Genomic DNA, 27549 nt, shown 5'->3' on the forward strand with positions numbered 1-27549 from the left:
TATATATGCTTAATTTTAACTTCATTTTTATTTGAAATAACCAAGAATAGGACTTCTTCTGTGTGTGATGTTCAGACTTTTTATTTTAGGATCACAGCAATGATCAGATGATTTTTTGTCTTATTCTATATTATCAGTGATGCTTAACAAAATGAACATTTGAAATCAACAAAGAAGTTTTTAAGGAGCAATACGCTGTTTTCTCAATAGTGTGCAAACAAATGAGGCACTTTTTAATATCAACAGAAATGCAGCATTTATAACCGCCGAACAGTTGAGGTTGAATGAATCAGATATTACAACATTATTCCATCAATCATTCATACCTTTGATAACCAGCCAGAGTAAAAACAGTTATCAACACATTTAGGTTATCTGTCTAAACAGTCCTTATTAGGATTCTTCCTTCTCATCACCATGTGTGATGATGTAGCAGAGTGATTTGTAGTCGATGTTGCCAGTCGGGTCAATGGGAGCGAGAGCGAAGGCTTGGTCCGCCTAAAGGTTTATGAAGTGACAATTTAAAAATCATTATTTTAGAGAATAATCTGAGAGTTGGTCACCATAAAAACAGAAACAACAAACCTCCTCTGCTGTGAATTTATCAGCCTGGTTCATGAGTAATCGTCTAAACCTGGATAAGATGATGAGACAAAAAGAAGTGTAAAGGGAGGAGATACGTACGATGCTGTAATGTTATGGCCAATAACATGAAAGCTAATTGATAACGTTTATCTTACTCATCCTTATTAACAAAGCCCGTCCCATTGGGGTCAAAAAGTTTGAAGGCAGCAAGTATGGTGTCTTCAGGATCAGTACCTGGAGGAAAACAAATCATCGTCCTGCATCTGTAAAAAGATGTAAAATCTGTAAAATGTTCAAGCATTTGTTCGAACATCTCACCATTGAGTTTCTCTCCAAAAAGCGTCAGGAACACGGTGAAGTTGATAGGACCCTTCCCCTCATTCAGCATCTCTTCCAGCTCCTCATCTTTGACATTAAGCTTCCCTGGTGCACAAAAACACACACACACACACACACACACACACACACACACACACACACACACACACACACACACATGTGCACACACACATCATCCATACAGCCTAAGCTTTTTTATTTTTAGGAATAAGTTAATTAATTAAAAAGATAAAGAGTTAAAGGTAAAGGAAGTACCCAGCTGTCCATAGGTCTCCTTCAGGTCCTGTTTTTTGATAACGCCGTCTCTGTCTTGGTCAATGCAGCCAAAAGCCTTCAGCATGAAGCACAAGAAATAATATGGAAGAGTTCGAAAAGAGTATAAAATAGACACATTTTCAATCTTTTGAAATTTCTTGAATAATAATCACACTTCAAAGTAATAATTTCTTTCTTAAGCAAATATAAGTTTTGCTCATTGAATCTCATTTAAGGCTTTTATTTCTTCTCAATGACAAGAGTCAAAAGAGGTGAACTAATGTAAGATTTGCTCCTCACAGAATTGTATTTAGTGCATCTCCAGGGGAAGTTCAAGATTATTCTTTATTGTTGAAATTGAAAGAATTGATACACTGATCTTTAATCGGACCTGATGTACAAGGAGTTTTCTAACCAAGGGTAATTATAGCAGGAGAAATCCTGACATTAACTCAAAATTCTTTAACATTTTTAATCTCTTTTGTATGAATCCAACTGGTTAGCAAAGGGAATATACTTCTCATCCATGCGGTTCAGTAAAGAAAGTAAATTGCTTGAATATTTCCATTGGTGTGAAAATTTCTTCCTAGAAATGTTTTAAAGGGAGAAGACACAGTGTGCTGTACCTCCTTGAACTCCTGTATCTGGGACTGCTCAAACATGGAGAAGACATTGGAGCAAGACTTCTGTCCTCCTCTCTGTCTCTTATTGGAGGCCTTCTTACTCGCCTGAGAAGATGAACACAAAGTCCTTCAGTTTACACGCTGATATTTTCGCACTGCAGACCCTGAATTTATGTACGACAGTCTGTCTGCACACAAATCAGAAGAATATCCAACATTCAAAAATACGAATTAACCCAAACACAATACAGTGATAGGGTCCCAAAAACATCTGTTTTCTTTTTAAATGATCACTGACTGAAAGTATCAAAAGACTGAAAACTACGTCTTACCATGTCCGAGTGATCGTACGTGGAATCCCAGCTGAGGTGTGATGCTAGGGTGGGTTTTATGTACGGCCCGTCTTATCTTCTACCCTCCTATAATAGCCTGTGGTGGGCAGCACAGTCCCTTACATGGCCATGGCTGCTCTGTGTGAGTCGCTGAAGGGACCTGATAAGAGGTGAAGCGGTCAGGATTCCTCTGGGCTGGAAAACAGAGATATGAGGAGCAGGGAGTGAGAGAGGAGACAGGGCAAAGTGACCTCTGACATTTCACAGTCATTCGACCAAATAAAGTTACTCTTCAGAGGTCAAATCGAGCTCTTTAATCTGCTTCATGTGCGCTACTATGAAGATTTACTTTGGACAGCTAAAATCTTCCCTGCGCAAACTACATCCAGACTGCCCACCCACTGTGAGTTACTGGAGAGAGTAGGATGATAATTTCAAATAAAGATGAGTCTGACAACTGATGATGAAGTGAATATTGAAGTTGCATTGCTTTCTTTTCATTGACTAAATAACGGTACCACAGACCAAAATCGTATCCTGTACAGAGAATACAGAACTCCTAGCAGCACCACTGCTTTAATTACATGAACAGGAAGTTGTACAGTTGATTTTATTTTCAGATAATTTACAAATATAACCGGCATGTATATGGATTCTATTTTGTATGAACAGATTGATTGACAATTAGTTGTTCTTGATCCATGTTTGGTAACTTTTACTTCACTATGGTAGCATTAATAGGACTATTAGACCAATAGCCAAAAGTCTGTCATTGTGTTAAAAGTGTATCACGTTACTTGAAAATCATTCATTATTTTGATGTGTTTTAATGGCACTCGGAGTTCTGTCATGAGATGTCCCATTTTCTGACATAGAATTAACACAAAGTTAGAACCTCAAGGTTTGTTTACAGGTGATGCTGATATAGTGATACTGGGCAATCGAAAAGAAACAAAAACATTAATTTTAAGTACAATACTTTAGTTTATTTGAGCAGTTTTATTTACAGTTAAGCTGATTCTCATCCATCATTTCATCAAGCACACATGAAAAACTACAATCAACTGGTTAGCATACATAAGGTCGTAAACATGAAATTTAAATATACAGTACCAAAGAAATTACTACACAGCAAAGCAATGCATTTGATTTATAGTCAAAGTGTACAGCAGCATTTACAAAAAATCGTTGTGTTGTACATCAACCAGTTTGTACTGGTATTATAATGCACTACCATCAATAACACTTTGGCCATTTTTGAAATGGACCAGTCTGTCACAGTAAACCAATTCTTACATTGCAATTGCTACAAAATGGTCTAATACTACCAAATATAGTCTATAATACAAGTTGTTTGCTGCTTTCTTTTCTGTACATCTTCCAGCTGTGAGTATCCATTTTGCTGACACACATCCCAGCCTGAAAAAAGGCTCAAGCTGCCGACTGTGGATGACATGTCATCAGTGTTCAGATTCAGAGTTCAGGCTTGCTTCACCACCGTCCTGCAGGGAGACAGCTCAGTGCACAGCTCGCTTTACTGTGTCAGCATGCATGCAGCCATCTTGCAGGCCACTGCTGAGATAAGAGCAGCTCCACGACCGCTGCCTTCCTCCGACTGGATGAAGGTGATCTCACAGTGAGGCGTGAGTTCCCTGACGATTTTGTGGAACCTCTCACGGAAACTGAGATGGAGAAAGAAAAAACACTGTGTATTAGGGCTGGCTTTTGCCTTAGAAAAGGTCAATCTGATCACATAATCCCCATATTTCCTCTGCTTAGTGCTTTAATATATTCATCGACAACAGATGTCTTTCCTCACCACGGGTGCAGCTTGTAGACAGATCCATCAACGCCCACTGTGATCTCCAGGGCTTCCTGGCTGCGTCGCTCCCGCATCAGGTTGATCACAGCAGCGAGGCCTGCGCCGCACATATGAGCAGAGCGAGTGGAAACACTCTCACAGACCAGACGCACAACGTCACAGTCCAGCTCTGATGGCAGGACACCCAGCGAGGACAGGATATTGTAGATTTGTTTTCTGTCCCCCGTATCACTGAAAAGAAAATGGCAAAATGAAAAAGTTTCTAGAAGCACAATGCACAGGTTTTCAAAACGGCTCCACTATATTCATAATATATATTACTACTATGTTTTAGTCTTATAGAAGTAGTCAAACTTCTACAAATATTGCAGTAGGTAACGGCTGCAAGTGAAGCAAACCAAATTGCTTCCGCACATTCCCCATCAACACTTATATAAGCCTATGTCATCAGCATACGGTTATGTAACCCAACAGGCTTTACATTGCCACTTGTCTTTGCCATTTGGGCTATTTTTACTCTGTGCTTAAACAAATGCAATGATGCTTTGTCTACATGCATAAATAATGTCTTCTCATCTCTTTTGTCTGATTTTTTTATAGATAACATCTTTTTTTAATGTAGTTGTTTTAAGATGGTGGATGACTGCAGCCAGGTTATGACTCGTCGATGCTCACCTCTCCACCTGTGAGACGTAGCGTGTCTCAAAGCTGCCACGCGTCTTCAGCAGCTCTGAGGCTTCGCCATTAAACAGCAGGTCTTCATTCACCAGCTTCATCAGAACAAGCCTGACCAGCTCACCCATGTACTTCCCACTGATCAGCTTCTCATAACTGCAGGAGGCAAGAACAGGAGAGGAGATGGGTAACTTGAAGAACAGACGGGAACTCTATGGAGGATGTTGAAATAGTGGCAGAAACAGGAGTGAGCAAACAACTCTGTTTTTCTGAAAGGGGTGGGAAAGGAGAGGAGAGTGCATGAGGATGCCAGCGTCAGTGCTAAAGAGGCTGAATGAGGCTGGCCTCAGCAGTTGTCTGTATGGAGGGGCTGCCAGTGCAAAAAGGTAAACAGCCATTAGGCCAACAGGCACTGTGGTAAGCAGCAGAGAGGGATCATTAATCTGACACCCCCGTCCGCTGACTGACCACTGACGTATGAGGGCTCATTTACAAACATCCTCAGGAAAAACAGCAGGTAGCTGGGCAACTACACAGAGACCTCAGGTGAGAGTCAGGTGAGCATTGCCACAGAAGGGTGATTAATTCAGAAAAACAGGAAGAGAAGGAGGAAAGGAGCAAGTGCGTGGCATGTTTCAAATTAGGAATATCTCACTCCCATCACCTTTAATGATCTATTTCTCTGAGCTTGAACGTGCACTTGAGTACATGTGCATACAGTAGATGAAGTGGGAAGACATATAGAGTGACCAAACAAGTGACCAGCGTCAGTATGTGTGAATGTAGCTGCATGTTTGACTCACAGCTGATGTCCGGGGTTAATCGAGGTCTCGTCGACCACTCTGTCGTACTCCAACCTGAACTCCTCCAGCTCCCCGTTGTCTCCGAATGCCCCCCACTCTGTGTTCACACACATCCGGCCCTCCTCCCCTTCTACCAGCTCCACAGTCCTCATCTCCTCCATGTAACACGCATTACAACCAGTGCCTGGTTAAAAAAAAAGCCAAAACACAAACCTCAGATGTGCTTGAGTGTGCATGTCTCAGCATATTGGTGTGTTCATATCAGCTGTGTTTACATGCTTGAGTGTGTTTGCAACTGCTTACCAACAATCATCCCGACTTCACAGCTGCGATCCTCATAATAGCAGGAAATCATGGTGGCTACTGTGTCATTCACCATGGCAACCACATCCATCTCAAAGTCCTTGAGATAGCAAATCACGATGCATTTAGAGTCATTCAGCTGTATGCAGGTGTTAAAAATCATCATTTTGCTGTGTGTTTAGGAAGAGAGAACATAATTCTAATACACAGCAGCTCACCCCTCGTCTCTTGATAGCATCTCTGAGTAAACCCACAACATTGTTGCCTTCTGCCCCAGACGCCTTGAAGCCTTTGGTCCAGTTAAGCAGAATACCCTGTGGGGGAAAAAAAAGACCTGAAATGTCAGATACGTACAGAAGACAGGAAAATCAAAGAGACTCTTTTTTTCTTGGTGGGAAATGTGATGAAGGTTACTGTTGCCCTTCTCACTGTAGTTTAAAAGTATGTACAAATGTAACATCCTACTTTGTCAATGTCCTCATGTCGCACAGGAAAGGAGAAGGTGAAACCCAGAGGAAGCTTCTTGTGCTTGATATGATGTTTGTCCAAAAAGTCTGACATACACTCTGCTATGTAGTCAAATAGCTGCAGGAAGAGAGAAACAGAGGATGTGAGATGTGGGGAAACTTCACAGTAACTAGTGTTAATTTCATTCTCAGGATTAAAGTCAACATTACACCAGTGTGTACAGACACAAGAAGAAGTCACTAACCATTTCAGCAGTGCCTGTCATGGCATCTTCAGGAATGGAGTACATCTGGTTCTTGGTCTCCACCTTCCAGCTCCTCTCCTCATCTTCACCCACCTTCACCAGCATAACACGGAAGTTCGTCCCCCCCAGGTCCAGAGCCAGGAAGTCGCCCACCTCTGTCAAAACACACAGTACATCTGAATGTACATCGTGTCTTTATCTTCTTGGTGACGTCTGCGTGATATATATATATTTTTTTTTTTACCAAAAAAAGAAAAGAAAAAGGCGATGGTGTTATGACTGAAGAATCTACCTGATCCCTCAGGGGTGGAGCAGACATACGTTGGAAGCATTTTGACACTGGCCTCTTCATGCGTTTCTAAACGCAGTCCTCTCTCCATCTCACGCTGCATCCTCTTCATGACTTCTTTTAGCTCCTCCTTATTCAGCCTGAACTCTGACAGGATTTGCTCTACCTGCAACGAGAGGAGAGAAGAGCAGGTCAGGAGCTGCAGGTCAGGAGCTGCAGGTCAGGAGCTGCACACAGGCGACGAAACAATGAAACGCAGTGTAGAGGACTCTATGTTCTGCTAAAATACAGGACAAAGTAGTAACTGAACATCCCAAAGGAGCTCTTCATCCAGAGTTTCTTCTGGAAAAACCTGGAGCAGTCTGTGTGTAAAGACTATGGTTAATGCAGATAACAGTCGCACGAGATAAAAACACAAATCCAAAGCAATACTGAAGGTACACATATCTTAAACCTCTACAAACACACAACAGACAGAAGCGAATCTTACCATGAGGATTTCATCAACCACAGAGCTGTAGCTACAAGGCATCTTCACCATCTGGTCGAGATGAGAGCTGACACACGGCATCTTCGTGGATTTAACTAAATGAGCCTCTGTGTGTGTTTCTAGGTGTGTGGTGAGTGTGTGTCCAGCCTGTGTGTGTGCAGAGTCAGTGAAGTGTGAGTACCACTGAATGAGAACCTCAGCTGTTTTTATGCTCAGGTGAAGTGGGCTGAGCCACACTGGACGCAAATGCCCATCCCCTTCCCGAATCTCACCCCATCTGGTGATCGGGGTTCAAACACACACACACACACACACACACACACACACACACACACACACACACACACACACACTGAAGTAAAGCTCCTGTACAAAAACAAAAAAATCTACCTGACCTACTTTCAATAAAGTAAGAATTAAGCTTAATGGACAATATTCATATATTTAATCTATGACTTGTTTCTACATCTGTCCGGACTGAATATATACAATTCTTTCATTCTTTAGTTAAAAAAGCAAATTCTCAATTGAACCACCAACAGAAACATTGATAACTAAGGGAGACGCTGACTTGTTTAATGTCTTACTTGTTCGCAGTTAATTACATCCTGAGGTATGGCTTTTATGAATCCTATGTTATCACAGTGATTTTTTTTTACAGGTTTTACAACTGTTGATAATAATAATTACATGTACAACAAAATATTCTGATCTCATTTTGATCTTGTGCTATATGTTTTGAGTACAGTGCTGTATGTTGTTTGTCTGTAATTCAGTTTTTTTTTGCTGTTATCTTTGCCAGGACATCACTTGAAAAAGAGACTTTTCAGCGCAGTGAGGTTTTCCTTGTTTGAAGGTTGTATGAACAAAAAAAAATTATGATTTGTTAGTAACTGTAGGAGTAAAGTGTCTCAGATGTCCTGTTAAAATAGAAAAAAAGAATTAAGATGAATTTGGTAAATTATTCTTTGCTTTAATGTGGCGAGGTGTGACCTGTGACCTAGAGTTCACCCACACAAATGAGATTTTACGACCCACCAACACAACAAATCAAACAAATCTGAACATGAAGCTTGCGGTTTGAACAAGTGCAATCTGCAAGGCCACAGGGTTGCTCAATGAGGGAGCTTCAGAGGCCTGACAGAGTTACACATATGTTTGTAAAATTACACATATGCCTAAAATTAGTAACAGTGAGGGATGAATGACCTCTAAAACTAACAACAGTGTGCTGCAGGTGAAGGCCTCCTGTGCTTATCTGCACCTCTGCTGCTTTTCTTAGCTCTGACCTCTGGTTGTAAGGTAACAGTGACCCTCTCCCCCAGTGCCCTGACTGGGATTTCTAAATGCTACAGTCACACTGACACTCACACTAAAGACACACACACTCATGTGAATAAAAGCATGTAATATACCTGTTAAAATTTGATTTTCTCCCTAAATGTCCCCTTTAGTAGCTTTAAGTTTGACAAGGTTTGAAAATTCCTCCATAATTATTTGACATCATCAAGTATCTGCTATTTATTTCGTTGAAGCTGTACAACACTTTATATGGAGTAAAACATTTAAACAGAAGATACTCGTTTGTACTGATGCAACATTACAGCAACTATTCTAGATGTCCTGTCCGTCACTTTATGAGCATACTGCAGCCATGGGCCCTGACTGTACTGAGAATAGCATGTATGCTTGTTTACTTACCTTTCATCAGTTTTTACTTAACCTTTACCCACAAATATTTAATCACCTCTTTTGCACGTATTTAATGGGTACTTATTAACTGAAGTTCTTGGTGACTATTTACCCAGAGTTGACTCATTTATTTAACAACCCGCTTTTAAATAGACAGACATGCATATAGATAGATAGATAGATAGATAGATAGATAGATAGATAGATAGATAGATAGATAGATGCAATAATATCACGAACATTTTTGATGAGTAGGATAAATGTAAGAGAGGCAGAAGGTCCATACTCAGCAGAGACATACAGTATGTCTTTTGGTGAAATACAACCGTGATTTGCATGACCTTAATCTCATCTTTTCCCCTTTACCTTTTCCATCGTATCACGATGTCCTGCGTGTCCTGCCGACCATCAGCGCTCTGCTGTGGAAGTTCCCTCGTTCTTCCCTGGAGGTTTGGAGATTCCCAAGTGTCTGCTGTTAAGGAGTTTTGGCTTGGCGTCCGTGCATGAGGTGTAAAGAAAGTGTTATTCCTTCATGAGAGGCTGCTCAGCTGTTTTTATATTCCCAACAAGTCAGATCTACATAATGTTCAGCAGCCAGTCTTAAACACTTTTACATATCTGCAGTATTTTCGAGGCCTCGCTGGTAAACGGTGAAATTAAATCTGCAGGAAAGCGTGCAGAAGTGTCACAAATAGCCTATGGATTTTTCTGCATTCTTGCAGATATTTTAAGGGGGGGGAAACTAAGGATTCATCTTCGTTCCTGTAGATATATTAGGCAAAAACCTATGGGTTTGTCGTCATTCTTGCAGTTAACAGGTCCAGTTAATATCCGCATCGAGGCACTGCAAGCGTCAGCTCCAACAGTCAATTAACAGCAAAACACATTAAAAGAGTGAATTTTCAATCCAAACCTTCATTCGAGTGATGAATCATTCAATTTTACAGGGAAAAAAACGAAAGAAAAGGAAAAGGGAAAATAAAGGGAAACAAAAAGCGAAAAAATATGAAGCGAACCTCCAGTTTGTAGCTGGCCTTCTCACTTACTTCAATATCTTAACGCAACCAAAACTAGTTCCAGGAAAGAAAAATCATTTCTTCCCCCGGCGCAGCTGAGCTGTCAACAGATGCACCGAAGGCTTAGCGGTTTCCATGCCAAAACGATTTCATTGTGTTGCCTTGGAAATGAATTACGGGCACACTTCTGCCATGGAAAACACTTAACCACTGAGTTAAGTGGCCAGGACGAAATTGTTAAATGGAGCAAAATTACCAGAGAAAACATCAATTGAGGGTACCATGTTTTTGGTCTACAATCACAAGGTATCCAAGCTGTTGAAAACTTTTAGACCCGTTATTATTATTATATTATTATTACTATTACAAATATCTAAAATGATAAACATACTGTAGATATCAGAAGAAAGTCAAACGTTTTACATTTAATTTCTGAGCATTTTTAATTAGGGTGAATATTTACAAATGGTCATTATAATATCCGTAGCAATTGTTTCTAAGATCCTAATTTTATTGAAATGCTTTTATTGTTTGGCTTTACGCCAGCAGGTGCTGAGTTGAAAAATGATATCATCTCTGAGGAACAGTTCAAGCTGAAAAACATGAAAAGTCTCCGTCAATAATGTCATATATCACACCCACGCGTTTTCACGAGTTCTCGCTGCAGCCAACAGTTAAACCATTATTTTTATTTTATTGGACGTTTGAGGAAAAGTTAGCATTAACTTTTATCTTCAGTCGGAACTATGACAATAGCGCCGTGTTTGTTTCCACCCGAGCCGTTATCTCGTTGGACCGTCTGATGATCGTGACGTGGTGATTGGTCACTAAACTGCATATTGAAAACTGTACTTAGCGTTAACTACTTTGTGATTAGTTCGCCGGACCATTGCTATACATGTTAGTGAGTTTTAGTCTATGTGCAATAAAAAGTTTATTCGGTTGTTTTGACGGGAATCGAACAGTTTGCTGCTGATTTGTCTGGTAAGTTAGCTGAGGCCTCACGAAGAGCAGATAGCATCTGTAGCTAGCTGTATGCTTGACTTAATTTCAGAAATGTATATGTCTAAAACCGGATTTGGCTGTTTGGTCACCAGTCTTTACTGAGTTTACACTACTCATTGTCAGTTAACCAAACTGTCGTCCCCTGAAGAAAAAGAGTTAACGTTAAAGACGAGAATAGCTAACAATAGTCGATACGCTTGTTAGCTCATAATAAGGCGGCTACTTTTCACTTGTAAGCTAACACTGTTAAGCTGAACTTCACTCAAGTTTCTTTGGTGGCGTTCTTGTTAGCAGGGAAGCTAGCTGACTGAGATGGATATGGGATAATGCTCTCATGTGATTGCGCTTGTGTCATCTTCCAAATTAGATCATCCGGGCTGTGTGATCGTATTTGCTCTGACTAAGTGACTAGAACCGAACCGGCGGCAGCATGAGGCTCTACAGCATCAGCATCATCCACAAAGGAACGACCAAAGCCAACCTCCTCAAAGCGGCGTATGACCTCTCCCCCTTCGGCTTCTTTCAGCGCTCCAGGTGGGTCTGAGTGAGTCACATCTCACCGATTAAACATTTTTAATGTATGTTTGACTTTTTTTGCCCTCGTTTTCTGTGTGTGGATTGTCGAGAGTGTGCAATTAGGCACATTGGGCTTGTGTGTCAGTTGGTTTAGCAATTTTGTGATTTGATAAAGGATTACAAGTTCATTACAGTGCGTAGTATAGATAATGTTGTCTGACCATGCTGGAATACTTTTACACTAGTGACATTATCGTTTTGGTTTATTTAGTATTCAAGAGTTCATGACCTTCACCAGTGCCTTGATTGTTGAACGGACATCACATGGAAGCCGTGCCTCTATCAAAGAACAAGGTAAGACCAAGCAGGTTCAGTACAGTCAGAAGATCACATCAAACATATCATTTTTGCCGTCTTAATTTCAATCTAACATAATTTTTAACCAAATTTGACTCAACTTATAAACTGGTGGCGGTTTGGTTAGGTTTGAGATACAGTCATTTTAATTCTGCCAGGAAACTTTAACATGGGCCTTTTTGGTATGTGGTATAACTTGTTGCACCTGTGTCAGTTTCACTCTAGGCTCAAATATTTCTCACTAGGTTTGGTGCCACCTGGTTTACACAACAGTATCAACTTTGTTTTGTTATGTGTGAAACACAAGCACGTAGTTAAGATTTATAATACCCAGGGCGTCCTGATAGCACAGTAGTTAAGATGTGAACCATTTAATAAGTTACACTGTTAGCTGTAACACACCTGATCCCTTTCTTTGCAGCGCATCAACTTTTTCACTCACAGCATGAAACAAGCTGAATTATCAAAACGATAGATGCGTGGAACAACATGTTTCATGAAGTTAATGTTAAAAAATGTCAAGAAAAGCACAGCCACGGTGTGCGATGGGACATCAAATGGAGAACATTGTGCTAACATTTATCTGAAAATCCACCATTTTCATTTCTGTTTTTCTTTACGGAGTGCTGCAGCTGGCTCTGGGTTCACCCTTACCATAACATGCTTATGCTCTGATAATACCATGCATGGTTTCTCTTAACTTTCAGAGTACCTTTGCCATGTGTACGTAAGAAACGACAACCTGAGTGCTGTGGTCATCGCAGATGCTGAATACCCACAGAGAGTCTGTTTCACATTACTAGAAAAGGTTTGTACTAAAACACGTAACTAAAGACACATAATAATTGCTCTTTGCTGTCAACTTCAATACTGAGCTTGCTGTCTGTTTTTTTTTGAGGTATTAGAGGAGTTCTCCAGACAAGTGGACAGTATAGACTGGCCGTCTGGTAATCCTGAAACCATAAACTACAAAGCCCTGGATATTTACCTCTCTAAATACCAGGTCAGTTTTTAATCTGTTCATCATGAAGTGTTTTAAAAGAAACCCTGATTGTTTACTCAGTAAGACTGAGATGTGCTGTTAAGTTAACATAAAGGTGGAGGCATGAAGATGAAACTCATGAATCTGTTTGTGGTCAAGCTTGTTTCTGAAATGATCAGTGTGCAGTAACGGTACACCTGACCCTTTTTTTTGTTTTTGTCTTTTTCTCAGAACCCCAGGGAAGCAGATGCAATGACCAAAGTGCAGGCAGAGCTGGATGAGACAAAGATTGTTTTGGTAAAGTACCTCCCTAAGCTGCCTACATTAATCAATTCAGTTCAGATGGGTAACAGCTTGGGGAAGAAGCTGTTTCTGAACCTGTAGCGCCTCCCAGAGGCGGGGGTGACCAGGCTGTGGTTGGCGTGCATGGTCAGTGTTTACGGTAGGTGTCTTTTATGGACTGGAGTTGGGTGCTGGTGATAACCTACAGACCAGAGGCTATTATCAGTGCATTGGTTTTATTGACCAACTTGTGGCACCACATGCCCAAAACAGTATGTAGCATTTCCAGAGTCCGTGCCCACTCCAAATCTTTATTCTGCATGCTATTTTTTATTTTGTCTCTGTAGCACAACACCATGGAAAGTCTGTTGGAGAGGGGAGAGAAACTGGATGACCTTGTGGCAAAGTCAGAGCACCTGGGACTCCAGTCCAAAGCCTTCTACAAGACTGTAAGTAGTGACGTGTGGCCTTATCAGTACTGGACTGCAAGTCTAATGGCCATTCACTGTTTCAGATGCCTCACTGTGTGCATGTGTGTTCGTGTTAACCCCGCAGGCACGCAAACAGAACTCATGCTGTGAAATCATGTGATGTCGCTGCCTCGTCCTCGTGGACACGCCTCTCTCTGCCTTTCTGCTTTTCCTACAACTCCCATCATGCACCTGCCACCAGCTCTCGACACAACGGACAGAACGGACGCTGTCTTATCCGGGGTGGGGCACCGGGATAAAAGCAAGAAAGGGTGCAGGGTGGTGGTCAGTCGGAAGCGTGACCTCTCTGGACTGTGGCTGATGGGGGCTGAAGGAGTGATGGGGCTCGGTTGGGGGAAGAAGTAACGTTTGAATTATTTTTAACCTTTCAAAGGGTAAACATCTGTGTGGTGTTTCAATACCAGCTGCGGACTTAATAGTGTGGCATTGTGTAATGGTGATGTATTGTTGAAGCGTCCTCAAACCATTTAATGTCATTCGGATTCAGTCAGATCTTAATAGTTTGATTTCAAAAAGTATTAACCATGGTTGTGCTTCTGCTTCAAGGCAACTCTGACAATCTCACAGTCTTGTGAATTCATAAAATGTGTCAGTTTCAGTTCAGTTCTTCTCTTTTGTCTTGCAGGAGTATGCTTTGTTGCCCACTAGGTGGCCCTGTTTATGTACTTTATTGTTCCACTGAGCCTCAATGTTGAGGTCAATCCAAAACTGTAATGTGAGCCAAGACAACAAGTCGCTGCTTTGACATGCGATATCAAGATCTCACCGAATTGTACAGTGATTTTGAAACATTTGCTAGACCGGATTAAGTTGCCTGACTTCTTTGCTTTTCTCTGTCTGGTAGTGTTAAATGAAAATCTTAAACATTCCCGCTTTGGGTGAGTGTGTTATTTAGTGATGAAGCATTTTAAAGCTGATGAGGAGTGGGAGAGTAGATGTCAAATGAAAAAAGATGTTTCTTCTTAGACACAGCCTTATTGCTGTGTGGCAAACATTTAACCCCCTCCTGTCTTGTTAACACGTTGTCTCATGAGACAGACTCTCTTTGCACACTATAGTCATGCATTTCACTCTGTTAGCCAACACACATGGCACTTAAGCAGGTTTTAAGCAGGAGTTCAAAAGCCCACTGAGGACCTCTGCAGTCCAGGGCTCGTCTGTACCTCTCAAACCTGGGATCACTGACATTTTAGCATCATTTACTGTGACCGGGGTGACTCTGGGAAGCCTCAGGTGCTGCAGTATGCTGGCCTCACATTTGTCCTAAATGTTTGTAAGAAGACTAGACATATGTTGAGTGATATTAGAAATTGAGTGATTTTACACCCCAGTCTTATTTTAAGACACTCCACTCCAAGAGACACTTTTTTTTTTTTTTTTTTTTTTAACTGTCAGCACTGTTTGTATTTAGGTCTGACTGGGTAGAAATGTCTTTCTTCTGCAACTGCTGATCAGTTTAAGATCAAGAGATGCCTTTGGTTGTGTATTTTAGATGTTTCTCTGCTCACTTTCTGCTGTGTGCGTGTATGATTTGCTGATACTCAACATCTGCAGACTGCATTGATGTTGAGTGCCTGTGTGTGAGGAGTGTTGTGTGTGATCTGAATCGCTCTTTCTGCTTTTACAGTGTAAACTTTTGTGCAATATCTCTGCAGACTGTTGGTGTATGTCTCTCTCTTTAGAGAAGAGAGAATAAATGGAACTATTTCTCACAAAGGACAGTAAATTGACCTTTATACATGCTATTCTCATGACTAATTCCCACGTGAAGCGTGTCCAGGGTGGTTTTTGACATGTTTGTTTAATTTCTTCTTTTCAAAATTTCCAATTAACGTGCTGAACTTGAAACTCTCCTGGTGGGGTTTTGCTGTAGCTATTCGCAGGTCGTGTCTTACTGACCAGTGTGTTAAACAGTCTGCATTAAACGTTTAGATCCAGATGTGGTTTGCAAATTTAAAACTTCAGATAATAAACTGTTCTTTTCTGTCTGTCTGTATGTTTGTTATTCATTTGTTCACACACTGATTATTTGCAGAACGTGTAAGTGTAAACTTAGATAAACACCAAAAATGACTTGTGGTATTTTCAGGCACCTGAGTGGAAACTGTTTTTCCCAAAGAGGCATTGAGGTGTCGCAGGAAATTCTGTAAAACGCCGTAATTGTAAGCTTTGCTTGTGCAGTGTCTGAAAGTCATCCGCCTTATTAATATCTTTAATCGAAACTGCTCAGTGGCCTCTCCTCTCAGCTTAGAAGCCGATGCAGCCTTCAGGTGGTGTAGGAAATGTCTCTTTCACTTCGAGAGGAATTCATAATAGAATAGAGTTTACTTGTGTAAAACAGTTAATTATCAAACGAGGTGATAAGCGAGGAGTTCCTATCAACAAGTCTTAGCCCACGTGTAAGCATAAAGCACGCATTTTTAGAAGTTTGTTTTGGCCTTTTAACACTTGAACGTTGCATGACATTCATTCTGTATCCCAAACAATGGTGATTGGCCGGAAGCCGGATATAAAAAAAAAAACACAATACAAATTTGTAATCTACGTCAACATTTATTACCTTCCCTCCAGTCAAAATACTTAATAATACGACATGGCCCGACATGATGCATGTAAAGTACGAGCTCCCAAGAAGCGCGTGAATGCAGCACGAGAGGCGCGTCTCGGCGCACAGCTGAGGTGCGAAGGGAGCAGCAAGAGCTGATGAGGGCTGACCGCACAGCCTCAGAAATGTGGACGGAGGTGAAAAACAAGAGCATGGCTGCCTTCAGTGGGAACAGCTCGAAGGTAAGAAGCTGGGGGAAACCACGCTGGGGGGATTTTGCTGTTTTCCCGATAGCAGCAGTGTACCAAAAACAAGTGTGTTGATCCAAGACTCTGTCGGGATATAGTCCCACTTTAAGTGACGCACTGTGTAACTGATGTACTTGTTTACAAGACTTCAATGAGTAGCATTTCTCTAAGGTTTTACCGGAAGCTGTTTTGTCATCCTGCTACATAAACAAGTGTTTCTCAAAGCAAATGTTTTGGAAATATTTGGGTCATTTGTATTCCCTTATCTGGCATGTTTTCCTTATCTTTGCGCCTGAAGTTGCCCGAAGCACTCTGATTTTCCACAGTTAGACTTCCTGCACAAAGTTTCCCACTACTTCGGTAAGCGGCGCGACTTGTCGATCTGGCCCGCACCTTGTTTTCCTTCTTTCTTTCTCTTTCTCTCCTTTTCTCTACAGTTGTATTTGGATGAAGTGGCCGTCTGCTAGTGTATCCTGTCCTGTCAGTGCCCTATGCTCTACATTTTCTTTCAAACACCAGTGTTTTGCTGCTTTTCAGATGGTTGAGCCAGATGTGCTTACACGGCAGCTTTCACACACAGTTCAGCAGAGAAATGGTGAGCTTTATCTCCTCTGTCTTCTTCTGTTGCCATCATGAGCTCATGAGGCAGGTCGAAACAGTTTATCTTGTGCCTTTTATTTCTTGTAAAAAGCTGAACTACATGAATGGCCACCACAGTGGATAAAATCATATCATTACCACACAAAAAGGACATCAGTAGCAGATAAGCCAGGGAATCTACTTCTAGTAAATTCACTTTAGTTGTATGTCAGCTTTAGAAGACCGGCAGTCAAAACTACTTTTAGCTCGCAGGAACACACGAAGAGTAAAATAACATTAATAACTCAGTTCCATAAAAGCTGAGTTGTTGCCACCCAAAATGAAGATGCAGTGGCCACAAAGATGCAATTTATTCAGTGTGGCAAGAGGAAAATTGTGCAAACGCCCTGTAAACACTGCAATTCACCCTCCAGCAGATTGATAACGAGCCATTCAACTGCTAGACCATTACCTTGAAGAGTCACATGCACTTCTTAATTTATTTTGAAATCCCACATCATCTCATTATTGAATCAACTATGCAGGTAAATGCACCTCACACACTCTGTTGTGTTGGCATTGTTGTCTAGTGTTTCTGTTTTTTCACTCACGAAGGTTCGACTGCAGCTGCTACTCGTCCCTCTCACACAGAGGAGTCTCTAAGCAGGAGCAGTGGAATCATCCCTGGTAAGTCCCACTTGGACCAGAGTCTGGTGTCTTTGCAGACCCTGTAAGGCCTGTTTCAGAGGAAAAACAACTGACTTGTCAGATGTACCGCCCTGAGCTAACAAAGACCTCCTGTGTCACTACGTCAGAACCACAATTAAAGGGGAATCGAATTGCACCACCAGACTTTGAAAAAATGCAGAAACATTTTATTTGGCCATTATTTTTGGAGTACGACTGCAAAGCAATGGGCGTCGTGTCATTTTGATCAAATTGCTTGTGGTTATTTTCATTGGCTGCGTCAGAAACTGAGATTTTCCAGAAATACTCCTTTCTGAGTCTGGTAGTTTTGGTCATGCACATTCAGGAATATCACACTTTTGTCTCTGTGTGCATTTGTATAGGCAGTGTTTTGGTGACTTCCCAGTTCAGCTTCCTGCATATCAATTGACCTCGTAGAGCAGTTGCTCCCAACCTTTTTCCTTAAGGGAAGGATTATCCTTAGAGGATAATCTAAAAACTTAAAAAATAATAATCATTTTCTTCACAGAAATGAGTGAAATGCTGAGGCACAGGCTTACTGTATATGCTGTCTATCTAAGAGAAGTTTTCTCTCTGCCATTGAGACCCTCTCCACCCCCTGTGAAGCTTTGGCGACCCCTAGTGTACTAGAGAACTTTTGCAGTTTGGTGACCCCTTCGTGTTTGCTTGTCTGTGTTCAACGCAACCCAACGATACCCCTCGAAAATTTTAAAGTTTGAACGACTTTAATATGTAAAACGATCACATGACACATTCTCAGTAACATGTTCATTTCTTTCAGGTTTTTCTCGTTTGAACCACAGGAAGTAGGCTGTGAATGCTCTGAAAGTTGGCATTTACAAATGCAGCCTCTGACAGGAAGGGAGAAATGCCCAAAGCACTGAAAAGATACTCAAATAGTTTGTCTCTTGCAGAGTGGGGCATGTTTGTGACATATACTAGTGCGGTCAACATGGATAGGAAGACGAGGAGCATGAATGAGCATGCATATTAATAACATTAACTGGTTTTGTTTGTTTTTTGTCTCAGGTAACCTAACAGTTTCAGCAAAATACACAGTGAATCATGCTACACTCGGTGCATGCTTCTGTTGTCATGTGTAAGCATTTGTGTAGTTGTGTTTTAAAGTGCAAATAAACATTTGTATGTACGCTTTTAGGTGCAATCGCTGCCACAGTGTTCATTGCCTTTTTTCTTGCTCTCTACGCTGTCCTCTGGAAGTGCATGGTGTCGCCACCTCAACGGTAAAGAACCGACACAAGCCCTAACTTGATTTTGCTGCAGCTTCAGTTTGATTGTGTTGAAACAGTGATCTTTCAAACTGTGTTTCCCTTTCAGAAAGCACAGCAAGGTGAGGGTGAGAGTACATCAGAGGACGTCTGCGTGAAGACTGGCCTCTGTTCAGCAGGTCACTTTGGATCTTATTGGTGCAGACTTTGCTCCCAGCCTTAGAAAAGCACCAGAGTTACAATATGCCACCGAAGAAGATCCTCCTGATAGATCCAAAGATCAAACTACAGAACACCTGACTCAGCTGAGTGGATGCGTCCCTCAGCTTTACTGACGGCTGCTGGCTCCTGTTGACTCAAAGCTCCATGTGGGATGTGAAACACTTTTTTTGGCAGGTCGGACTGTGCTGCTTTTTTTTTTTTTTTTTTGTTTGTATTTTTCCATTGACCTCTGCACTACTGATGGACTTGGCAGCTCTGGCCACAGCTCGCTCCAGTGACCAATTAGCTGTGTGTACGTGTGTCTGAGAGACATTGTGGTATATTTAGTATATGTAGATTTTGCATAATTTTTTGCATGTTTTGTGCCAGCACCAAATATACAGTGACCTTTTTAAGTGTCCTCTATTCAGACATAGTATTTCTTGATAATAATTTTGAGGTTATGGCGTCAGTACCTTCCATTTACATCTCTTTTAATCTGTCCTTGTTTCTTAAAGACTTTTAGGGAAAACTCCTAAGCTGCCAGGATGTTCAGGAAAATGAGCCAATCACTTGTAAACAAGTCTTTAGGTATAATTTACTGTTGAAATATAGAAATGTATTTTTAATTTGTTTTTATTTGTCCTGTCTTGTTTTTTTTTTTTTTGGAAATTCACGTGGATTATTCCCTTTACTCAGGATGCTGTGACTACTGTATGACCTTTGGTTCTGTAATAAACTGTGACTTGTGTTTTTTACATTGAGTGAAATGACATCCAATCCCTTGTTTTTCCTTTGTTTCATGGTGCAAAGAAAAGAAAAGAAAAAGAAGTAACGCAGATGGATTAATGCAGAAACTTTAATGAAACTGAATCCCAGAATCTAAATGGTCAAAAACATCCTTTTCTCTGCCGTATATGAATGTGGTCCAGCAGCCACTGAGCCCCCTGTTTAATATGCTATTAACATGCTGCTTGATCACAGCAGAAAAATGTGTTATTTTCAGAACCAGTACTGCAGCTTATATTCTGTTCGAGACAGAGCAGACTGTTCTCCCAGTAGTGTCCTCCATTTTGAGTATGAGTTTCCAATATGAGTTCCTCCTGATCTGAGTCAAGTGTCAAAGGACAGAGGATGTCGTTTGCTGTACATGTTGTGAAGCCCCTTGAATTTTTGACATCTATAGAATTGAGTTGACTTTGTTAAGCATTATTTTTCTTCTTCTGTCCACATATCTATTTATTGAGAGAATCAAAAAACAGTCAGAATCGTTGTATGTATTCACATGCTTGGCTGATAAAGCTGAGTCTGATAGAATACAAAGTTGTAGCCATGACAGCAGACATTGCTTTGAATATGGATGTCGCTGCAAAGAAGCTACACTCTGCAAAATGTGGATGCTTCACACACATCTTCAACCCGTCAGACACTTACCACAGTGAAAAGAAACCCTGATGTAGGAACATCAGTGGCTACTACCTTCTACGACCTGATAATTCAAAACTGCTTTTCATTTTCAGACATACATTTTGACAACACCATACAAGCAATAAAAAAAAATACAAAAGTTCAAAAGAGATGCGCAGGCTCAGGCTATGATATAGACATTTGTTGGTCTTTATACTTAGAAAGTATCATAGGAGATATAACCATAATATTCAATGCTACACGTTTCCTGCAGACTCTCAGAACTTTCATTTATTTCACTGAACACGGCTTGTTGTGCCGCAGTCAAATCCGCCTCCATGGTGTGAAAATAAGTCTTGTTAGTGACGCATACCATTTGTCGAGGGGCTGTTCTGTCCCACAGCGCTGTGGCTGACTGTGGACAGTAGTCTTCTTGAAGCGACACACAGGAGAGTGAAAAGATTGAACGAGGGGGCTGGGAACCAGGAGAGGGCGGTGTGTTCAAGGGTTCAAGATCGCTCGGTGTAATCGTTCCATTCACAACAGGTCTGGTATTCAGGATCTCTAGGTCGCAGCTGCTGCACTCCTCCATCTGCTGAGACTGCAGCCTCTCACTGGCCTGTACAAACATGCAGAGGGTGTTATAATAATGTAAACTAGATTCATGTAAATTAGATAGTGGAAGCCGATCCATATCTGTGGGCTTAAAGCAGTTTTTATTTATTTTTATTTTTTGCATCATTTGGCAAAAATTCCATAATAATGTAAGAGCATATTGTGATTCAAGTGGTCTGAGAGAAAACTAGACTTCTGCGCCTCCTCCTGGTTCTGTTTTCAGGCTTTAGGAAATCTAGGCCGTGACAGGAGACTTTGGCCAATCACAGGTCAGTTCAGAGAGGGCGTTCCTACTGGCTCTTGCTCCTCTACAACTGCAGATACACTGGCACGTCCCTTCAGATGGAGAAACCCTGATTCTATGACAGAAAATCCTACAACTCGTGATAAATGTCCAATACCTCCTTTGCCTACAATCTGTTTACACAGTCACATTGTGGGGACTCGCCTTCCATATCTGGACAAAATGTAATGTAAATCATTAAATTTTAGTGTGAAGACCCTGGTTAAGGTTAGGGTAAGAGTTAGGGTTCGGCAAGTAAGTCACCAGGAAATGAATGTAAGTCTATGTAATGTCTTCAAAAGTGATGAGGGACTGGGGTCTTGGTGAGGCTCAAGTAATGGAGACTGGGCTGTGCAATGCATTGGGTTTCACAAGCAAACCGACTCTTTCTGTAGCCATTTGGACTCGTGGGTTTGGTGATATGAGGCAGCGGTAAGAGAGGCAGAAAGTTTTGCATAGTTGCACATACCTCATGCAGAAAGCTGTCGAACTCAGGAGGTTTGATGTTCATACCAGCAGGATAAGCAAATATCCCCTTCAGCCCACTCTTTAGCCTGGAGGAGAAACACAACAGAAGAGAAGATGGAAGAGAGAAGCTCTAGCTTGTCCCTCACAGGAATGAGTCAAGATTTAAAGGTGAAGTTATGTACGTTTTCCTTTGAGACCACAGGAGAATGGTGCAGCACAGCAGCAGCAAGATGGGAGTCAGTATCCTGGCCAAGTGAGCAGAGTCTACCAGAGAAAACCGAAGATGAAAGTTTACAAAATTAACGAGTAAAATTCAAGCCTTTATGCTGGAATTTTGCTTCTTTCATTCAAGATTCTAAAAGGAAAACAAAAGTAAAATCCATCAGTATGTTTAATTGTTGCATCTGCATGATTGAACTGGATCTGATGGGGCTCACAGTCGGTTCTGGTCCTGATGGTGATACTGGCAGGTTGTCCAGGCCCGTCCTTGGTGAGAGCGCTCACAGAGAAAGCGTAGTCTTGGTTCTGCTGCAGACCCTCTATGGTGACAGACTTCCTCCGAGGATCTGCCACTGACACGTTGAACAGATCTAGATGTACACACCAGTGTTTATCTTAGGCCGCTTCTAATGACCAAATAAAGTGTCATCATATTTTGCATGTTTTGTTTGTAACACAGAGCAAGCTCAGGAACAGTGTGAGCTTCCCTCTGCACTCACTTGCAGCATTATGACCCGGCAGCGTATCAGATCCTACTTCCTGCACTGTGACCAGGTAACCAGTGATGAAGGCCAAATGAGCTGGATCATCCTCAATGTAACGCCACTCCAGTGTCACAGATGAGGAAGTACTCTGAACAGGTTCAACCAGAGTTGGGGACTGTACAGCTTCTGAATACAAGACAGATAGTATCAGTGAGAAATAAAGCAACAGGCTTCAAGGAACAATGCAACTTCCCCAAATGACGTCAACCCACAGAAACTTTCTATCTTCTGCCTTCTTTTGTCTGCTTCCTTCTCCTTAATCCTCTCTGTATATCCTGTCTCAAAACAGAGGCACCAGTTCTGAGGCATCTTTTAAACCCCTGTACTATGTGCATATGAGACCAGCAGACAAATCACACAGACAAAGACATTTCCTGTACGACTCACTGAGCTCTTGTGAGTATCCAGTCTGTATCTCCAGCAGTCTGTGTCCATGTTCTGTGCATCCATAGATATTAAATGTATACCTCCAGCCTGCTTTGAAATGTCCTGGAAATGAAAGGTTTCTGACAATGAAAACAGGAAACAGGAATAACTTAAAGGATGCACATACAATGACCACTCAAAGAAAACAACTAAACAAAATCTGACCAGCAGGTAGGGACAATGTGTTGTTTCCATCTGGCACCTTCATCCATCGCAGAGTACAAGGCATTACTACGTCTCCCAGAATGCACCACTCCACAGTATAGCCACAAGTGGCAGTGTCCTTTTGGGCCCAGGACAGATTGAAACCAGCATCTGTGCTGCTGTTCAACCGCTTCTCTAGTGGTAGGGTTTCTAGACAGAGACACAGATTTCAGACTGTGACAGATATATACGTGTGAAAACCTCCACCAACAGTGAACCATTATTTATTTGACTCTTGAAAAGATATTCTTGTCACTGTGATGATCTAAAATGTTAGAGGTCCAAGCTCTAGATCACCACCAAATTCTGTAATCCACTATATTTTGCAAAAGTCTGCTCAGAAATTTTTGAGACATCCAGCTGATAGAGAGAAAATCTGTTGTTGGAAGAAGTTAGATTTTTCTGAAAGTGAGCTTCAGAGTTCAGAGGTGTTCTCTCAGCTGATTCCATTCATGCCGCTCACCTCCATCATCCCTCTGTGGGACTGTGATGTGAGCAGGGATGGTGGAGCCGGTGGGGAGAACAGCCTGGACAGTAAAGTCATACTGTCCTGGACCAATGGAGACCTCTGTCTGGGTTTGTCCACTGTCCTTCCACTCGGTCCAGTTTTTGCCTTCGTGTGACCACTGAACTATGTAGCCTTGGATGTTCACCGTGGCTGCTGAACCAGGAACAAGCTGAGAACAACAGTGGTCATGAAAATTGGGAAAAGCTCACGCTGTGGTGGCAAATATTCCCTTATGAAACCAGACAAAGAGTGTGTGTGCTTTTTTTCAAAGTAAAACATTTGAAGTAAAACAGAGAGTCTTACTGGCGTCCACAATAGCGTAACTTGACGGCAGTTCGTAGCGGACAGCTGCTTTATTCTCCTCCACACATCCAAGGTCACCAACGGATCTGAGGAAAGGGTCATTCAGTAGCAGCACCAGTACGCTGGATGTAAGACTGTTCAAGGCCAAACTACTGCAGCACTACCCTTGGGATGTACGTGACTTGTTTTGTTGGCTCAACTCTTTACTGAAAATAAAATATATATCAAAAAATGAAGGATTTATGGGAGGAAAATGAATTTTTCTGGTGGCTGTGTTGGCAAAGTTAGACATCATACAACCACGGCATCCTGGGTTCATGAATGTTGAAGGGTAATTTACTGCCTGACTTACTCTTGACCTAAAGCAGGATCAATTTTTTTGTTCCAAACTTGTCCATGACTCAGACTTCATTGGGAATGGACTTGACCACGCTCTGTATACAGCAGACTAACCTGCTAATACTCACAGGTTGTGAAGGATATGGGCTGTGTCCATTCTCCCCACAGCCTGCCGTTGACAGAGCAGCGCACCCTGGAAGAGTAGCGAGTGTTGGGAAGCAGATGTTCCAGTTTGTTTTTGCAGAGCCCACTCACACCTTTGCAGCTCAGCTATTGCAAGATTGCAAAAACCACAAACAAGCACAAAAATGGTCAACTTTCGGTTCTGCAGTATGAATGTTTTAGTTCAGTTGGATTCAGGTCACCTCAGTAGTGCTGCCTGGGTCTGTAGTGACCTGACAGAGGAGGTTCAGTTGAGACCAGTTCCCCTGTATGATCCAGGACACAGTGGTGTTTGTCACCCTGGGGATCACTCTGTCCCACTTCACAACTGGAAACACTAATGGCAACACACACATGAAATCACATGTGAAATACAGATCATTATCAGAGATCTGAGCGCATATTAAAGTCATGTGCACATGTTCCTCGAGTCTTTAGATGTTCAAAAACACAATCAAACATATGCAGCAACAACATATACTGTGTATTCCATGTTCTGTTCGGATGTTTGCGTGACCTCTGACCTCTGTCAGAGATGTTGAAGCTGTAGCTCTGTGTTTCCACTCCCAGCTGGTTCTCCACCACCACATTGATGCTGTATTCCTCCAAGAGTGGGATGGCTGGGAAAGTACAAGACAACGGCTCGCAGTTGATGGGAGCCTGGTCTGAGTTCCTGTATTTTCAACAAAGAAGAGGGAGCATCCAGTAACATTTAAAACAAGCAGGCAACCTTTTCTGCCCTGTAATCCTGTTTTGCTGAGTATTGTATATAGTTTAGTTTGAAGAATATGGAGGCAGCTTCGGATGAATTTCATTTTATATTTGAAACCTTGTTGTTTAACGTTATTAAAAGAATATGAATATGCTGTATTAAAGAAATCTCTGCACAATAGCTCTGCTCATGAGGCTGAAAAGCTAATTATTATTTATTTACAACCAAACTTCATAGCAGAGTAACATAGACGTGTGATCAGTTAGGGATGCCTTAGTGAGACCCAACATTTGACAAGAGAAAAGTTGTTCACTTAGCAGTGTCATTTCTCAAAGCATACATGCTGTCCATATTTAGGAAAACACTGCCATCCATAGTATGCCTGACATAGTGAATGTCTGGTTAATGTGTGCACTTACTCTATGTAGAGAGTGTGCGTTTGCTTGTTGCGATCGTGTGGGTATCGTTTTCTGCCTGAATCCCAGGTGCAAGTGACAGCTGTCATGTCTGATGTCACACAGCTAAGGTTTCTGGGCTTCTGGGGAGGAACTATAGCATGCACACACACACACACACACACACACACACACACACACACGTAAAAGTTCTTTGGAAAAGTAGCATTAAAATAATGTAAATTAAATTAACAGTATTTCAAACTTACAGCTGACATAGTTCCAGGCATAACTCGTCTTGCCTGTTGCATCTGTGCACCTGAGTGAAAGAGCTTTAATTACTCTTGCTGGGATGGTCAGGTTGTCCACAGCGATAGCCTTGACTCTGTCTCCAATGCTGATAAGAGGGTATTTGTTGTCATTGAAGGCAATGCTGGCAATATTGACTCCGTTTGGGGGAACACAGCAGAACATGGCACTGTTGCCCTCTCTCAGCACCCTCTGGTAGGGGAAAATCTTGGTCTTGTCCTTTGCCTGGGCTCCTGCAGGTCACAGAGTAGAGCTCAGTCATGAGGATCTGCCCAGCAGAGTGAACAAACTCTTAGAAATATCTAGAATCTCTGGTAGGTTTTATAGTCCATTGAACTCTATTTAACATCAGCCCTTAGTACAAGATTCTAGAAGTGGAAAAACCTCATTTACCATTAAAGAAAAAGAGAAAATATTATATTGCTTTGACAAATAATAAGCAATAAAAATGCCACCCATCCAAGCTTATTATGGCCAGGCTTTGACTATGATGTGCATTGCAACAGACATTTGCAATGATTGCAACAGACCCTGCAACTGTTGAGCAACACTGAAGTCAAGATTGGTGCAGATGGGGGCCTCCCTCTTCCTGAGAACAGACACTCGGGCTTATTTGATGTTATGATCAGTGGAGCAGTGCACACAAGAAACGTACCCGTTTTCTATGTATTTGGTTTACTTTTACTCAGTGACCTAAGCGACAAAGAATCAGAGTACAGTAGCATCATCTCACCATAGTTGGTTATCCAGTTGCTCCAGGGACTTGGGACACACTGATTAAAGAAGTGTCGTACCCTGACTGAGTGATCGACACACTCCAGAGGCAGATCAGAGGTCCATGTCCATGTGTAATTATCTGAATCCACCGAAAAGAGACTCATATTTCTCTAGATGAACAAAAACAAGGGAAAATAGCACATGGATCTCACAGGAATTTGAGATTATCCACACCATCACCAGAGTAAATGCTGCTAAAAGTGGGATAATCAATACCATGAAATTACTGGGATACAACTGCAGAGCCTTTAAACAGCAAGAAATCCAGACAGCAGTACTCACATTGTAAATAACGGTGTGGTTTTCAGTGCGGCCAATCTGGATCTCATAAATGTCGCCCACTAAGCCCCTATGGTTTACCAGCCAGCTCACCAAGAGGGTTTGCTTGTCACTGATAGCCTGCAGATGACTGATGCTCGGCCTTGGTGGCTGCCAAACTACCACACAGTGCAACTCATTGTATGTGAGGTTACAGGACATATTTGAGAAATTAAAAAAATGCGAGATGAGAGAATTTTTTAAAGACATTTTTTGGAATATCTGCCTCATTTAGATAGCGACAGCTGGAGAGACACAGGGGGTCTTGGCTGGATTCGAACCCTAGCTCCTGTGGTAAGGACTCCAGGGCATCCTGAGATTAGAGAATGCAAGAGAAACAAACTCACCAGTGTCCAAGGAGAATCCACTGTGATCCTCAGAAAACAGCAGACAAAGCCTGAGCACATTTATCAAGGATATTCTCAAACTTGTCATCCTCTTGATAGATGCAAAACCGGAGCGAAATGCTGGTCATTCACT

The 27549-nt window shown here is 41.7% G+C and overlaps 5 protein-coding genes across 8 annotated transcripts; 2 read left to right on the forward strand and 3 right to left on the reverse strand.

The window, feature by feature from the left end:
• Positions 1 to 393: 393 nt before the first annotated feature.
• On the reverse strand, positions 394 to 3745 carry myl7 (myosin, light chain 7, regulatory). Of its 2 annotated transcripts, XM_076730968.1 has the most exons (7): positions 3734 to 3745; positions 1806 to 1865; positions 1180 to 1255; positions 904 to 1008; positions 741 to 819; positions 586 to 634; positions 394 to 498 (listed from the first exon to the last, which is right to left on the reverse strand). In XM_076730968.1, exons 2-7 carry the CDS (start codon positions 1839 to 1841, stop codon positions 394 to 396), a joined length of 450 nt encoding a protein of 149 aa, XP_076587083.1. In that variant the 5' UTR covers positions 1842 to 1865; positions 3734 to 3745. The 2 variants fall into 2 exon arrangements, with proteins under 2 accessions (XP_076587083.1, XP_076587082.1); XM_076730967.1 differs by lacking the exon at positions 3734 to 3745 and having other exon boundaries at positions 1806 to 1901.
• Positions 3479 to 9507, reverse strand: gck (glucokinase (hexokinase 4)). Its single transcript, XM_076730963.1, has 10 exons — positions 9287 to 9507; positions 6742 to 6904; positions 6450 to 6604; positions 6203 to 6322; positions 5956 to 6051; positions 5738 to 5837; positions 5435 to 5618; positions 4632 to 4787; positions 3954 to 4187; positions 3479 to 3816 (listed from the first exon to the last, which is right to left on the reverse strand). The coding sequence occupies exons 1-10, from the start codon at positions 9293 to 9295 to the stop codon at positions 3669 to 3671; spliced, it is 1365 nt and encodes a 454-aa protein (XP_076587078.1). The 5' UTR covers positions 9296 to 9507; the 3' UTR covers positions 3479 to 3668.
• A 1207-nt stretch (positions 9508 to 10714) lies between these two features.
• Positions 10715 to 15565, forward strand: ykt6 (YKT6 v-SNARE homolog (S. cerevisiae)). The gene is made up of 8 exons (XM_076731588.1): positions 10715 to 10920; positions 11309 to 11475; positions 11729 to 11811; positions 12522 to 12622; positions 12713 to 12817; positions 13028 to 13093; positions 13426 to 13527; positions 13634 to 15565. Exons 2-8 carry the CDS (start codon positions 11372 to 11374, stop codon positions 13667 to 13669), a joined length of 597 nt encoding a protein of 198 aa, XP_076587703.1. The 5' UTR covers positions 10715 to 10920; positions 11309 to 11371; the 3' UTR covers positions 13670 to 15565.
• Positions 15566 to 16240: 675 nt separating this feature from the next.
• Positions 16241 to 19857, forward strand: LOC143321142 (uncharacterized). Its single transcript, XM_076731291.1, has 5 exons — positions 16241 to 16356; positions 16900 to 16957; positions 17557 to 17628; positions 18809 to 18893; positions 18988 to 19857. The coding sequence occupies exons 1-5, from the start codon at positions 16273 to 16275 to the stop codon at positions 19034 to 19036; spliced, it is 348 nt and encodes a 115-aa protein (XP_076587406.1). The 5' UTR covers positions 16241 to 16272; the 3' UTR covers positions 19037 to 19857.
• Positions 19858 to 19994: 137 nt separating this feature from the next.
• osmr (oncostatin M receptor) lies at positions 19995 to 27528 on the reverse strand. Of its 3 annotated transcripts, XM_076731222.1 has the most exons (17): positions 27417 to 27528; positions 27034 to 27188; positions 26708 to 26861; positions 25935 to 26207; positions 25690 to 25819; positions 25083 to 25231; positions 24762 to 24895; positions 24525 to 24666; positions 24058 to 24143; positions 23710 to 23923; positions 23208 to 23396; positions 23004 to 23105; positions 22572 to 22742; positions 22290 to 22442; positions 22035 to 22116; positions 21854 to 21938; positions 19995 to 21105 (listed from the first exon to the last, which is right to left on the reverse strand). In XM_076731222.1, the coding sequence occupies exons 1-17, from the start codon at positions 27502 to 27504 to the stop codon at positions 20704 to 20706; spliced, it is 2709 nt and encodes a 902-aa protein (XP_076587337.1). In that variant the 5' UTR covers positions 27505 to 27528; the 3' UTR covers positions 19995 to 20703. The 3 variants fall into 3 exon arrangements, with proteins under 3 accessions (XP_076587337.1, XP_076587335.1, XP_076587334.1); XM_076731220.1 differs by having other exon boundaries at positions 22572 to 22739; positions 27034 to 27461; XM_076731219.1 differs by having other exon boundaries at positions 27034 to 27461.
• Positions 27529 to 27549: the final 21 nt, after the last annotated feature.

This window comes from Chaetodon auriga, chromosome 5, assembly GCF_051107435.1.
Source record: "Chaetodon auriga isolate fChaAug3 chromosome 5, fChaAug3.hap1, whole genome shotgun sequence".
NCBI lineage: Eukaryota > Metazoa > Chordata > Actinopteri > Chaetodontiformes > Chaetodontidae > Chaetodon > Chaetodon auriga.